Source organism: Vespula vulgaris, chromosome 2 (genome assembly GCF_905475345.1).
Source record: "Vespula vulgaris chromosome 2, iyVesVulg1.1, whole genome shotgun sequence".
Taxonomy (NCBI): domain Eukaryota; kingdom Metazoa; phylum Arthropoda; class Insecta; order Hymenoptera; family Vespidae; genus Vespula; species Vespula vulgaris.
In genome coordinates this window covers 5,837,314-5,853,260 of record NC_066587.1, presented here as the reverse complement: position 1 = coordinate 5,853,260, position 15,947 = coordinate 5,837,314, and the positions used below count along the sequence as shown (strand labels likewise).

Below are 15,947 nucleotides of genomic sequence, written 5' to 3'. Positions count from 1 at the left end.
AAATTAATTTATCACATTTTTTATTATTTATACATTTTCACAAATTTTAAACTTATATTATGTGAAAAATATAATAAAAGAAAAATGCGGAGAATTTGAAACAACTTTTATTTATATAACAACACTACACAATAAACTATTGAAACCTTTATATATTTATCTATACATATAAGATAGCATTTGTAATACCATGAAGAATTTTACGAAATATATTAATTTTTTGCTTATATAGAAAATTGAAAATAAAAAAGTTTTGTAATATATAAATTATATGGAATGTTTATATAAATGACATCAGTAGTTGATTTAATTGGTTTCTTCTCATTATAAATTAAAAATTTGTCTTGTTTTTAAAATATTCATTGAATCTTGTTGCTGCATACCTGAAAAAGTTTTATAATTAAATATACGATTCCTCGACAAAAATAAATTCATTTGTACTTTGAACAACAAATCTTGCTTTAGTTTCGTGATAGTTGTAAAAATGTTTTCATTCATAGTAAATAAATAGAATAGAAATAGTAAATGTTTACTAATTTTACTTACCCCAAAAAATCATAATCGATATATGAATATTGGCTTTGTATAAGAGACCAACAACCCCAAAAAAAGTGTGTTAAGTGAACAAATTTATTCACTTGAATATATAATTGGTCAATTTCACTTTCAAGTATATTATTTCTCTTATAATATGATTCTAAATATATTTTTAACCATGCTTTTTGTAAACTTTCTTTAGGATATAAGGAATAGTCAGGAGGATCAATACCTAAAAATATAAATTAAATTGATTCTATCAATTTTACTTTCATGCAAATAAACACTGAAAATATTAAGATAGGCTTTAATTACCTCCAAACTCTATAAAATGGTTGGCTATATCAAAGGCTTGATAGTTATATCCAGTATATTCATAATCAATGAAAGTTATACTATTTTTCTTTTGATTATAAATTATATTTGATAATAAAAGATCGTTATGTGCATATACTACAGAATTATTTAAATTTGACAATTGTTCCTTTAAAAACTGATATTCTTTTTCTAATACGGTATAAGGCTTTATTAATTTCACAAATCTAGATAATGATATAAATTAACATATTATACGTATATTAGAAAAATATATAATTGTATATATAAATATCATAATATTAATTACCTTAATTGTTTACAAGGATTAGAAAATTTTTTAGGCATAAACTCCATAAATTTTTCAATTTTTTTCCAAATAATTGGTTCCTTGCATACTTCACCTTGATTAAGTTCGATTGTATGCATCTCTGCCATTCGTTTAGCTACTAATTTATAAATTTCTGGTTGTTTAACAGTTTCAGTGGTAAGTATATCACCCTCAAGAAATTCATAGGCAAAACCATTATTAAATGTTGCATAAAGGGAATGTGTAAAACCAATTTTATGTAATATCTGTAATATATGATTTATATTTCATAAATATAATTATATATAATTAATAAAAACATTTCATAATTGCAAAGTTATATTTTTTACCTACCTTAATAGCTTTTTTTTCACTTTTTCGATTAACAAACAAATCTGTTTTATGCCCATAAATTCTAATTAAAACCATATCATTGTAATAACCTGGATACCACAATCCTACAAGTTTATTAGTTATTCCATGATTAAAAAACTGTAAAATATTAAATCAAATTTATAAAAATTATACATTACTTTCTATAATAGTTATATTAATATTTTAATAGATAATAAATTTAACTAATAAATAAATAGCTAATAACTATAATAAATAATAAAATAACTAATAAATTTAATTCTAAACATATTATAAAATCGATATTATATAAGCAAATAAAATGATAATATATATTATTTGCTGATCTTACCTTGAATTGTAGTTGATCCAATGGCCAAGATGGTCTTATTTGCTTTATAATTTCTATGGCTCCAGTTTTAACATCATTTTCATCTAGTGTGATATCGAGATGTACTTCTTTATAATTTTCTTCCATGATTAATGTAAGTTTCTAAGAGTTCAAAGTTCACATAAATAGATCAGATAAAAGAACAAAAAATATAAAAAATTATGTAAAATATAAAAAATATAACTACAATATAATTTTCAATTATTTCAAATTATATAGATAAATTTAAGAAACTTGAAATAAATCCGGTATCAGTTCCTTTTAAATGCTGTAATAGAACTAGTAGTTCTGCTGTAATAAAACTATGTTCTCTATACAAATTGATATATGTACTGATAACAATATGTGACACATAGTCATGTAAGGCAGAACTATAGCAATCTAAGAACCTTGAATTCATTGACCATTTTATTCGTTAATCATTCAATTTAAAGAATAAGTAATTTCCTAAAGAACAGACGTTTAATATTGAAATATTATAAATAATTCCTTATTAAAAATTATAAAATATTTTATTAATTAATAGGATAAACATACTCAATTATTTTTAATTAATTAATTAAGAGAAAATTACCAATTAGTAGATATGTGCTTTATAGACAAACAGCAGAGTGAAAGTATTCCCAGATAAAATATAATAATAATTTTTGATAACATCGTATATGTTTTTAATAGTTTTTTGGGCCTTGATACCTGTCACCGATTATACACAAAAAAAAACTATTAAAACTCAATATAATTAATTCAACGATCAGTATTATTTTTTATTTTAATCCTTTTTTTAACTACTCTTATAAAATAATTATAATATTTATTTGATAAGTCATGACATATATTACACATATTACATTTACTACATTTGAATACATTCTACTGATAAAAGATATACTTTATAAAAGGCTTAAATAATGTATTCTTAATATCGTAAAAAAATTATTTTTTTTTTCATGTATAACAATACATTAATTTATAAGATTTTCCAAAATTAATTGATATTACAGTAGAATTTAGTATGTCCATTGATAAAGTAGTATACGACAGACTTATAAAATAGTTATCATTGATTAGAGGGAGGAATGATCTGAACTACGACGAAATCTACAAAAGCAATCTCGAAATGCAAATTGTTCTATTTCAATATTAACTGCAACTTTCTACTAACTTCATAGTGGATGGTTCGAGCTTTGAATAGAATTAGGTATTTGTGATCGGTGAAAGTTAATTCCATTTTTTACGTGAAATGAAATTGATTGTACATAAAATATTTGTACATTTAATGAATATATGTATAGTAAATTATCGTAACAAATATAATTGTCAAATAGAGAACCTGATAAATGATTTGACTATCTAGTTTATAAAAATATACACGTGGTCTTTTGTTACATAGTTTCCCGCCTAAACCGATAACTTATTTGACAATAAAAGGTTTTTACATAATGTACGTATTATATTTAAAAGTATAGATTTAAAGATTTATTTAACTTAATTAAATTGTATTTAATGTTATAGTTTTCTAATAATGAAGTCGTGAAAAGAACTCTCAAAAAATGCTTTTTAGTCCATTGTTTTTGTAAACAAAGCTTTGTTAGTAAACGGTATTTATATGTGGAACATTAAATTGTCAATATGTCCAAAAAGCTTCCTATTAATCAAAATTCAGGAGTTCCAAAGTTGACAACATTTTTCAAACGACTGCAGAACAAGGATAATTTAACCTCTAGGTATTCGTTTAATCTTTAAAAATATTATCTTTAGAAATATTATATTTAGAAATAAATATTAAAGTATAAATAATCTTTATATAATTTTATTTCCAGTACACCTACTCAACAAAATATTTTAAAAAGTCCAAACGTAAAATATGACATTTCTATTGATTCAGATGATGATAGTGATAGTTTTATTTCTTCAAATTTAAAAAAAGAGTGTAAAATGGTAGATAGTGTTATAAGCCTTGTAAGAATTAATTTTATATTATTTTTTCATTCTTTTTATTATGTCATTAAATTAAATATAATATTGCTTTGATATATAGGAAAGCTCAAATGATTTACCAAGTCAAAGTGTATTTAAAGCACAATCTCAAGAAAGTAGTTCTTCACTTATACAATATGTGGAAGATTCTATAGAAGAAAAGGAAAGATTGAAAAACATACAAAAAACAAGTGCTTTTGATGCGAGAAGTACATATAGAAAAAAAATTGTCTTTGAACAATTTTCGGACAGTGAGGATGAATGTACAAAATTAAAAACATGTCCACGTTTAAATAATGAGTTAAAACAAACAGAAGATAAAAAAGAGAATTTAGAAACACAAGAAAATCTCACCAGTAATGCAGATATACCACCATCTGCTGTTCATAATAAGACTGCTATAACGTCACCTGAAATGAGTAAACAAAATTCATTTAATAGCCACGTTAGCCCTGAGGAAATTAAACATAATACAAATGAAAATATTGTGAATAAAGATACTGAAGGCTGTAATGAAAGAAATACTAAGAAAGCTAAGAATGTTATCATATCTGATTCTGACAATGATAATTCTGATTCAAAAGAAACCATTCAAATGACACCAAGAAAGAAATGGATAGGTCCTGACTATAAATTGAATCTGAAGCCTTTAGGTATGGATAAACAATTAATTTCTTGGATTCAATCAATAAAAGAACAACCAATTATGTCATCTTTGCCTGTAAGTAATTATAAAAAGTACATAATATTATAATTATTCTATTAATGTCCATGTAAATATCAAATTAGTAAATAATATCTCAATTTTAGAGAACAGAAAATGATTTAGAAGATAGACGTCAAAATCTGCAAGATCTTCAAATAGAAATTCTACAAAAATTTTGTGTGGCTATGAACCAAATTCCAATACCTGTATTAGAAAAATTTCCGAAATTTAATGCAGAGGCATTTAATAAATTAACAATATTAAATCAGCATGTTAAAGCAAAATTACGTTTGATAAATAAAAAACTGGAAAATATACAAAAAATAGAGAAAGAATTAAAATCTACAATTGATAATCAATTCATAGATGAAGCAGAATGTCATAGTCCTGTTTTTAAGAAACACAACATACTCAAAAGTAGTTCAAACTTGAACAATTCAAAGGATAGTATTAACCTGAGTCTTAATTCTTTTAGCAAAGAAATAATAGGTTCTAATGAAACTTCAGATACATTATCATCAAGCATTACTAGACCTTCTTTAAATCCATGGCAAACAGATGATACTGAAAAAGTAAATATGAAAACCTCTGCCAATAATAACTTGTCTGTAGTAAGTACAAGCACTGCAACAGCTACAACGAAAAAAAGTACTTTTCAATTAAAAAGACCAGTTAGAGCTACAGTATGCACAGAAGTTACAAAAAAAATAGGCGAGTTATGGGAGAAAGAACAGCAACAATCAAAACTATTAAAAATAAAATCTGATTCTGAATGTGATGCAAGTAATGTTAGCTTTAAATCAGAGCAAAATGAACTTGCATATCAAAATAAAAATTTTGATTGTAATAACTTTAAAGCAAAAGAATTTCAAAAGGATGTACAATCTACATTTAATCAAAAAAATGATTGGATTAATAATAGTGAAAATTTTGGTAAGATTCTATTCTGTTTAATTAATAATAATTCTGTTTAAATAACAATAATTACTATTCATTTATAAACATTGTTATAGAGGATGAGTTAATAACAAATAAGAACAGAAGTATTACTGAAACATTTAAACAAGAGCATAAGATTTCTGTATCTTTAAGTGATAGTTCTAATTTAGATTTAAGTATGAAAGGTAAATTTTATAATTTATTTTAATGGTTTCTAGAAGCATTATATTATGTGTACAAAAAATTTATATTTACAAATTTAGAAGTGAGTAGCCAAGAAAAAAAGAAGAATACTACTACAAATAATAAAATAGATGTAAATTTAAATACATCTGTTTCTGAAGGAATCTTTACTGGAAATTATAAAAATGATGGTATTAGCGGAGAATTCGATGGTTTAAATTATCCTCATTCTCGTGAAATGTTAAAAGTATGCACGAATATATATATTTTTGTATTGATTTAATATGTATAAAAAATTTGTAATTAGAGAAACTAATATATTATTTGCTGATACAGAGAATCATTGTTTCAGATATTTAGGCAGAAATTTGGTCTATATTCTTTTAGACCAAATCAATTGCAAGCAATTAATGCAGCACTTCTTGGATTTGATTGTTTTGTCTTGATGCCTACAGGTGGAGGAAAATCACTTTGTTATCAAATGCCAGCTCTTCTTGTACCAGGAATTACAATTGTTATTTCTCCTTTAAAAAGTCTTATTCTTGATCAAGTTCAGAAATTGACTTCACTTGACGTAAGTTATATAATTTTATTGTGTCTTGTTTGTGTTAAGTAAATTCTGAATGAATAAATTATATATAATGTTCGTAATAATTTATTACTATATAGATTCCTGCAGCACACATGTCTGGCAATTTAACTGAAACTCAATCAGCTGGAATATATAGAGAATTATCAAAGAAAGATCCAGGTTTAAAATTATTATATGTGACACCTGAAAAAATATCTGCTTCCCAAAAATTCAATAGTATTTTAACAACTCTATTTCAAAGAAATTTGTTAGCACGATTTGTTATCGATGAAGCACATTGTGTAAGTCAGTGGGGCCATGATTTCAGACCAGATTATAAGAAATTAAAATGTCTCAGAGAAAATTATCCTACAGTGTCAACAATTGCTTTAACAGCTACAGCTACTCCAAGAGTTAGAACAGATATATTGTATCAATTGGGTATGACAAAACCAAAATGGTATGATATACGATATTTGCATATTATTCATTATTATTAATTATCACAATGATGTGTGTGTTAAGATTATTATATTTTTAGGTTTATGTCAAGTTTCAACAGACCGAATTTGCGATATAGTTTAATTGCAAAGAAAGGCAAAAATTGTTCTGATGAAGTTATAGCTATGATAAAAACAAAATTCAAAAATCAATGTGGTATTGTTTACTGTTTATCACGTAAAGATTGTGATAATTACGCTTTACAAATGAGAAAAAATAATATTCGAGCTCAAAGTTATCATGCTGGATTGACAGATAATCAAAGGAGTGATATTCAAGGACATTGGATTTCAGAAGAAGTACAGAAAAATATATTATGTATATAACATAAGTTATACAGTGATATTCATTTATTTATATTTAATATTATTTTAGATCAGGATTGTTTGTGCAACTATAGCATTTGGTATGGGTATTGATAAGCCTAATGTACGCTTTGTAATACATGCTTCTCTACCAAAGTCTATAGAAGGTTATTATCAAGAAAGTGGACGTGCTGGTCGTGACGGAGAAAATGCCGAATGTATATTATTTTATAATTATGCTGATATGCATAGAATTAGAAAAATGATTGAAATGGATAATTCGAATAGAGATGTTATAAAAACACATATGGATAATTTATTCAAGATGGTATCCTTCTGTGAAAATAAAACAGATTGTCGCAGAGCATTACAACTTAACTATTTCGGTGAAATTTTTAATCGAGAAAAATGTATTGCAAATAAATCAACTGCATGCGATAATTGTAGGTGTAAGGTAAGAGACAGTATATATCGTAATTATAATCGCATATAAAATGAAAATCTGTAATCGATTTTTTTTTTCTTTTCAGGCGGAGTTTACTATGTTGGATGCAACAAATTATGCACGGCAAATTATGAAAGCAGTACGAGAAATTAATCAGAAAAAAAATTCTAAATTAACTCTAGTATTTCTTACGGATATTTTTAAGGGAAGTGATTTAAAAAAAATTAGAGAATCAGGTAGATATTATTAAGAATAAATAATTTTTATAATCTGTATTTAATAAATCAAAAAGTTCTGTTGTTGAAATAATATTTATTATTTTGTAGGTCTTACGAATCATCCATTGTATGGTCAAGGTAAATCGTGGAGTAGAGGTGACATAGAACGTCTTTTACATGAAATGGTACTTAAAGAATATTTAAGAGAGGAAATGTATATAAATAATGAAATCGCGTGTGCATATTTAAAACTTGGTCACAAAGCGGCAGATTTAATGACCGAAAAAGACACAAAGGTACTAGATAATTTAAATCGCATTATTAAAAATGAAATATAAATATTGTCGTGTTCATGTTTTAGGTGATTATTCCAATACGTGCTGCAAATAGCAGTTCAAATGCAATAGCAACTGTTTCTACAGTTACAACTAAAGTTAACAAAGTTTTACAAGAATTGCAAGATCGTTGCTATTCAGAATTAATAGGAATTATTAGAGGAATAGCGGGTGCACTTGATGTATCTGCATCGTCAATTATGAATATGATAGCTATCAGAGCAATGAGTCAGCAGTTACCTGATAGTGAAGAAGCCATGTTAAAGATTCCCCATGTCACAAAGGCGAATTTTGATAAATATGGCAAAGCTTTATTAGATATTACGCAAAAATATGCAGCAGAAAAATATGGTAATTGTAAATTGAACATATATTTAATATATTTTATAGTACATATATTTAATAGTATATATTACTAGTACATATATTTAATATATATGAACGATTAAGTAACTAAGTAAAGTTTTATATTTTTATTTTAAATTATCAGTTTTATTGAATGAAGCTGATGAGAATTCAGTTGATAGTACTGATGAGGATGCAACTTCGTGGAATACTGCCACAAATTCCTCTTATTCTGAAAGTACAAGAGGTAAATATGGAAGTACAGGAGGAAGAAAACGTAAAGGCTATAATAATTATCGTTCTAGCACCAAAAAAGCTAAATATACAAATTCAAGGTGATCAATTTATTTACTTGTTACAATAAATATCGATTTTGTAATATAAATAATGATATAAGATATTTATTATATTGAATGTATTTTCAAATATTTTTTAATATAATTCTAGCGCGCAAAAAGGAAAAGCAGCTCCGAAACGTAAAACTACTGCAGCAAAGTGTACTGTCGGACTTGTAAGTTTCTCAAAGAAGAAATAATATCTCATTGTCAATGACACAGAACAGTGATTATTATTTTTATAAATTATGTATTTAATTATTTGTATTAACTTTTGTATTTGTAAGACATTGAATGACTATTTTGTATTAATATTATGATACAGTGTATCAGTGAATCTTTGAAATTGGCGTTTTAGCCATATTATATATATTTCAATGAAAATTGTTTAACTGTGTAGATACTCAATAAAATTTTTTAGCGGATTAAGTTATCTGCTATCGTGAATGTGTTTTTGTAAAAAATCTACAAAATTATGATATTTTAGTGATAGTATAATTATAATCACTCTCGTCATGTAAATGATGAATATCATGGCATCTGCAATTTTATTGGCTACTGACTTTACTCACGATATATGAATACGTCATTTTACATTTACATAATTATTAACTTTGATGTGGTGTGTGTATGTTACATTAAATTGATGGTATGTATCAATAATTTTTATATAATAAAATGAATATAATATAATATAATCTATAATTATTTCAAGTAAGAAATGAAAATGAAATAACAAAAATCAAAGCATTTGCAGAATGTTGGAAAAAATAATTTTTGTAACATAAAAATTAAGGAATTAACTTATAAATAGAAATTGTATGTACAAATTAATTAAATATATTTAATAGTGCATTATCTTTTATATTGTATATTGAATATCATTTCCTTTTTTATATTATCTATTATACAAATATAATTTATTTATTTAATTAAAAACATATCTTCCGTCGCAAATTAAGTCTATTATAGTGACATATTGAGTTGTAAAAATGTTTATATATGCATCTACGTATGTTGGACATTTGTATATACCTATATATCAACAGTTGCACCAGACTGTAATATGTACGTGTGACATTACGTTAATCGTCACAGATGTGAAGTAACTTTGTGTATTACGAACAAAATAATTTTAATTATTCGGCCTAATATTAATAAGTACACAACATGGTATACTGATATTATTGATAAGTAATACAAAACATGTCACTTTGTCTTAAGGTATAAATAAATATTAAAACGATGGCAGGTTCTATAGAAGAGGTTAGGAATCCCTTGTCTACAAACAAAGGTAATTTTAATGATTTTTTTAGATTTCTTTCTAGCAATTTTAATGCAATCTTTTCACAACAGAGTTAAATTGTTCTATTTCATATAGCAATTTATGAATTAATTTATAATAGTTTGTTACTTAATAAGTTTGTGAATGTCTGTATACATGAAACTCTACATTTGTATACGTCATCTATATGTATGTTGAAGATTTTTTTCGTCATTTTTTTATAATTTATTATTTTTTAATATTATGAATAATTATATATATCATCATTTTTAGGAATTCCCGCCGTACGATCGATAGTATCTTACGAAGAAATTGCTACGAAACTTTTAAACGAAAAATTTTTACTAACAGCTTTGGAATTACATGCAGAATTATGCGAAGCAGGAAGAGAATTACCAATTCTTAAAGAATACTTTTCTAATCCATGTAATTTTGAAAATCAAAATATTAAACCAGAACCATATACACCTATGCGTAAGTAAATTTTGTAGATATTATAATAAGGCTTTTTTTTATATATATTTTTTATCAATTTTGAATAAATTAAAGTATTAGATATTTTTTAATGATATTTAAAATGACATATATATAATATATATACATAAATAATATGAATAGAAACAATTTGAAAATTATTATATATATATTTGAAACAAAATATTAGCTAGGTCTTCTAGTCAAGCTACTTTGGATTCGCTTGATATGACAAGGTACTCTGAAGATGGTACTGGAATTGATGAAAGAGTTGCAATTTTGGAATTTGAACTTAGGAATGCAAGAGAAAGTATTTCTGCCTTACGTGCAAATCTTACTGTTGTTACAGGTTTGTTTTCCTTTTTCAAATGTTTCTTTGCATTTTTATTATATAATTAAATTTCTTTCTTTTAATATTTCAGAATTTGATACTGCAACACCTGATAAACGTTCTGATAAACAAATTATTAATGATAATCCTATAAAACCTCATGAACAAAGAGCTTTAAATTTTCTAGTTCATGAATATTTGCTTACACATTCTTATAAATTAACATCAATAACATTTAGTGACGAAAATGAAAATCAAGAACTTGAAGATTGGCAGGATGTTGGTTTGAACATTCCAAAACCTTCTGGATTATTACAGATTTATAGAGAATATATGAGAGCTAATGGTCATGATAAACCACCTTCTGTAAATATTTCTGTTCAAACTGAATTTGGAAATACTGAAGCAGAAAGAAAGGAGAATGAGTTGAAAGAAATGGTTTGTATTTTGTATGTGCAGCTTATAATTTTTCAATTTTTCAATTATTATTTTATTATAGATAGAGCAAATAGAACAATTAAAACAGCAAATTGCATTATTAGAAAAAGAGAAGATGGATCTCCAGCATTATATTGATACTACTAATGAAAATTTGGTACAAGATAGTAAGGTATATGGAATATTATTATCTGTTAGTTTTTTTATTTTTAAAAAACTTGATTTTTATAAATCTATATGTATGTTTGATTTAGCAACGTAGTAATGGTACCATCCAATCTATAAATTCGAATTCTACAACACCAGATAAATTTGAAATTCTTGAATCTCCGCCACGCGATGTTTCAAACGCAACTCAAGATCCAGAAGAAGATGATAGTGTTTCTGTAGTAGTAAGTTTAGGTGAAACTGATCCAGGAGATAAAGAATGGACAAGAATACAGTTACCAAGGACTGATGTTACAGAAGGTTCAACTATTTTATCAAATGCACCATCGAGGTATACAAATTTATAAATTAATGTATAATTATATAAAAGATATATTAATATATCTATACATTTCAGACTTTTACCAATAAAATTTAAGTTAGAAGTTATTGGTCTTTGTTTGGTGAATATTTCAAGTTCTATAATATCAGTGGCAGAAGAACCATTTAAATATGGAGTTTCTCGCGATACACTTGTTAACATTTTGGCACAAACATTACCTCGAATAGTACCTAATATTATATTGAACAAACGAGAAGAAGTTATACCTTTAATATTAAGCACAGTTCGTTTACATTCCGATTCTGGAGAGAGGGAGAAATTATTACAACTTCTTTTTAATTTAAAAAAGAGACCACAAGAAGAAGAACGACAAATGATATTAGCTGGTTAGTGTCTATTTTTAAAAATTTAATTATGTAATTAAAACAAGGAGATATTTATATATATATATATATTTATTTTATTTATTAGGTTTGGTGGCAATGGCAAAACTTGAAGATGAATCTATTGGAGGAGAAGAAGTTTTAACTCTCTGTTGGGAACAAAGTCAACATAAATATCCAGAAAGAAGATTATTAGCTGTTGAATGTTGTTCTGCATTAGCTCCATATACGTCAGTTTCTATTAGAAATTCTCTTATGCTGTCTATGCTACAACAAATGCTTTTAGAAGATAAAGATCCTTCAGTCAGAGCTAGTGTAGTAAGAAGTTTGGCTCTTCTTGTAGCATTAATGGATGATCCAGACAAATATTTTCAGGTAGTACTCTATATGATTTTTAGATTCTATATATATCTATTAATATTCTGTTTTGTATTTGTAGTGTGAAGAACTTGCTCTAACAGCCTTGAATGATTCTTCTTCTATAGTAGTAAATACAGCATCTTCTATATTTTTACCTATCTTAGCACAATGGGCGTTATCTTTAAAAAGATTAAGATCACATCTTTTGCCACGTTTAATTTCGAAAGTAAAAAATCATATAAAACCTACGAATCTTCAAAATTCACCTGTTAAAGAAAATATTGACGAAGAGAGAATAGAATCGTTAATTAGCGTTTTACAATATTTACTTCCTCACACTGTTGTGTGTGTTGCTGATACTGATACTGTTAGAACTTCTGTAGAACCTTCAACTTCTCAAGAATTACGTAAGTAAATTATAAAAAATACAAATGTAAACATTATAATATTATAATGTTTATAATATATGCATTATAATATTAACAAAAATTAATTTTTCATTTTAGCTGTCGAGTTTTTGTCCATATGTCATTGTGATATAATCAACCCAAAAGTATTTTATGATGGTGACACAGACATAGGTACACTTTTAAATACATTTTTTTCAAATACCTGGGAAAATGATTTATGGCCGGAATTAGAATGGTTTACTAATAAATTGTAAGTATTATAAATTTTATATTTTTGTACTAACTTACTTTTTATACAAAATTATAATACTTACTTTCAGGATTATAGATATTCTTGAAATAGTAAGATCTACAGAAATAATACAAGAGAGTGTTTTAAATTCATTGCTCACATATATACAATCATTGTGCAATGGTTTTGGAAGATATATTACTCAGACAAGGGTAATTCCTAGAGTCTATAATACTATATAATAGCATTTGAATATTATAGTATCGTAAATTTTATTTATAGAATTCTTCTTATACTGCAGATTCAACCAATATTCTTACCAGAAATAACGGAACTAGAAAAACAATTATCAACATTATCAATGGATAATAAAAATCTCAGCTTAACATTGATTCCAGCTTACTTGATTATGCTAAGCACTTTAAATGGTGTTGAAGTATCAAAATCTATAAAACAATTTTTAGTTGTTCTGTCCATGAGCGGTATCAGTATTACAAGTCTTCAGATCGCAATTATAAAGTTATGTGCTAAAGAAGAAATGCAAGAGCATGTACTAACAGGCTTATGGGATGGTAATTTTTATTATCTTATTGATTGTAATGTTGATTTTTTAACTATTTATTTACGGCTGTGTATTACAGGTGTGGTGCATCAAAGATCTAGTGTAAGATGTGCAGTTGCAACATTATTTGGTTCTATCATAGCTCATACTTCAGATCGATTGATAAATGGAAGAATAGTTCCAGCTATTGTAACATTAGCTAGTGATCCAGATATGTAAGTAATATTTTATATATTATATATTTCTAAAAAAATATAAAGTTATATAATATTTTTATTTTAGAACTGTGAAAGCAGCAGTCATACCTCCTTTAGGTCGTCTTATCACAGAATGTAAAGTAAGAGAAGCGCGTGATAAGGCACGGTTAACTTTAGAAACTATTGCAAGAGAATCACAAAATATTTTGTCTGTATTAGCTACACCTCTTGTTTCAACTTTAGCTTATATTGCTCCAAGTTGTCCTCAAAGTTATATAGAGGATGGTAAGATTTATAAAGTTATAATCCGTTTGTGCTCTTCATACAAGTTTTTTATAATTCTATTTCTGACAATAAAATTCTACTGCAATGATTATATCGGCAATTGCAACTGATTATAACGGTTAATTCTTATTTAACTTTACAGTTATTGCCACACAATTGACTGGAATAACTGCAACAGCGATGCAACAGAATCGTAAAGTAGATCTTTGCAATGCTTTGGTCGAAGCCTATTCAGTTCTAGTTTATTGTCCGTTAAGCAATCAGTGTATTTCTGGCGTTATATTACCTGGTTTAAGGCATTTGGAAACTTTGATTAATCAAAATTTACCGCAACAAAGAGAAACGGTAAAATCTTTATTACGAGAAGCGGAATCTCATCAAGATATTGTTAAACCAATCGAAAGGTAATGCATTTTTAATAGCGAATCTCTGTATATTAGTAGAAATATTTATGTGATTTTTTTTTTATGATTTTAGATCAAGCTCAATGAGTTCTGGGCTTTCTTTATCAATGGCGACAGTAAATGTAGGTCAGGGTGTAGAGGATATGCGACAAAGAATGAGCAAGATATTTCAACAAAGACCTAGTTCTTCGACAGTGACGAGTATTTTCAAGAAAAAATAGTTATGTCGTTCATAATATTTTTCTATTCTTCGCGCAATGTATATAATTTCGATTTTTTTTTTTTTTTATATATATGAATATCATTTGATTTTTTTTAACTTTTTCCAGATTTTCTTTTTTTTTCAGTCAATTATATAGAATAAATATTACGTATAAATACATGCATAATTTTATGCTCGCACACATTGATAAAATTTAATATTTAAAGAAATTATAAAATAGAATATTACTTTTAATAAGAGATTACGTTTACTGTGATTTTCTTATAAATATCGTTAAAATTGTGGTGTGCCTTTTAAAATGTAATTGTAACGCATGAGAACAAATAGAAAATAATGTATGTGCGAGAACAAATTTTCGTAATGCAAGTTTGTAAACAATACTTAGTGTGATTTAATTTTGATTTTTTTTTTATATTTATGACAAATTTAGATATGCTTTTTTATAAGTGCAGATTAGAAATATCTAAAAATTCGTTTCTTTTTTCATTATAGAAATTTTTTCGATATAGAATTTTTATGCTTGCATATAATTTTTATATCCTTTTTTCTATAATTGTTGAAGATGATATCATTTTGAGCCTGTACATATTAATAAGAGGCAACAGTATTAATACACTGTGTCTATTGCATAACACAGTCGTGATTATCATTATGTATAATGTATCTGTTCAAAAAGTCAATAATTAAGATTTATCATCAGTAGTCACTATTGTTTTTGATACATGAAAATATGTAATCTCAGAATTGAGTTGTAAATGTTATTATAGTTAATATTTATTTAAATGATATTTAAAGTTATAATATAGTAGTACTCTACCGAAGTACATTGGTGAGCTTCTAAGAAATTAGTTGTGATAATCAGGCTCTATCAATAACTCTTTCAGAGTCTCTTTAAGAGTATACGTATATATATATATATATATATATATATATATATATATATATATATTTCATTATTTTCTTAACTAACAATTGGAACTCTATGATATCTAAAATTTTATGTGATAGTCTAGAGATCTATTATATTCTTTATATATATATATATTTTTTCAGTCTTGTTTCGTACTTAAAATAAACTCGTAATGTAAATAAATAATTTTTGCCAA

At 25.8% G+C, this 15,947-nt stretch overlaps 3 protein-coding genes across 7 annotated transcripts; 2 read left to right on the top strand and 1 right to left on the bottom strand.

Annotated features, from left to right (window-relative positions):
- Positions 1-91: 91 nt before the first annotated feature.
- On the bottom strand, positions 92-3,037 carry LOC127072783 (ethanolamine kinase). Of its 4 annotated transcripts, XM_051013498.1 has the most exons (9): positions 2,907-3,037; positions 2,482-2,600; positions 2,095-2,354; positions 1,869-2,009; positions 1,517-1,654; positions 1,163-1,428; positions 853-1,079; positions 547-769; positions 92-383 (listed from the first exon to the last, which is right to left on the bottom strand). In XM_051013498.1, the coding sequence occupies exons 4-9, from the start codon at positions 1,992-1,994 to the stop codon at positions 332-334; spliced, it is 1,032 nt and encodes a 343-aa protein (XP_050869455.1). In that variant the 5' UTR covers positions 1,995-2,009; positions 2,095-2,354; positions 2,482-2,600; positions 2,907-3,037; the 3' UTR covers positions 92-331. The 4 variants fall into 4 exon arrangements, with proteins under 4 accessions (XP_050869455.1, XP_050869454.1, XP_050869453.1 ...); XM_051013497.1 differs by lacking the exon at positions 2,095-2,354 and having other exon boundaries at positions 2,907-3,030; XM_051013496.1 differs by lacking the exon at positions 2,907-3,037 and having other exon boundaries at positions 2,482-2,765.
- Positions 3,038-3,171: 134 nt separating this feature from the next.
- On the top strand, positions 3,172-9,630 carry LOC127072772 (recQ-like DNA helicase Blm). Its single transcript, XM_051013474.1, has 16 exons — positions 3,172-3,348; positions 3,420-3,631; positions 3,728-3,866; positions 3,946-4,605; positions 4,695-5,523; positions 5,604-5,714; positions 5,793-5,959; positions 6,065-6,286; positions 6,382-6,743; positions 6,825-7,083; positions 7,160-7,543; positions 7,620-7,770; positions 7,861-8,048; positions 8,114-8,438; positions 8,578-8,767; positions 8,880-9,630. Exons 2-16 carry the CDS (start codon positions 3,537-3,539, stop codon positions 8,965-8,967), a joined length of 4,170 nt encoding a protein of 1,389 aa, XP_050869431.1. The 5' UTR covers positions 3,172-3,348; positions 3,420-3,536; the 3' UTR covers positions 8,968-9,630.
- Positions 9,631-9,734: 104 nt separating this feature from the next.
- On the top strand, positions 9,735-15,831 carry LOC127072774 (RAB11-binding protein RELCH homolog). Of its 2 annotated transcripts, XM_051013481.1 has the most exons (16): positions 9,735-10,061; positions 10,326-10,526; positions 10,717-10,875; positions 10,949-11,295; positions 11,357-11,467; positions 11,550-11,794; positions 11,861-12,171; positions 12,257-12,543; positions 12,608-12,935; positions 13,035-13,188; positions 13,259-13,382; positions 13,472-13,742; positions 13,812-13,947; positions 14,015-14,214; positions 14,357-14,618; positions 14,692-15,831. In XM_051013481.1, exons 1-16 carry the CDS (start codon positions 10,013-10,015, stop codon positions 14,837-14,839), a joined length of 3,333 nt encoding a protein of 1,110 aa, XP_050869438.1. In that variant the 5' UTR covers positions 9,735-10,012; the 3' UTR covers positions 14,840-15,831. The 2 variants fall into 2 exon arrangements, with proteins under 2 accessions (XP_050869438.1, XP_050869439.1); XM_051013482.1 differs by lacking the exon at positions 9,735-10,061 and having other exon boundaries at positions 10,386-10,526; positions 10,721-10,875.
- Positions 15,832-15,947: the final 116 nt, after the last annotated feature.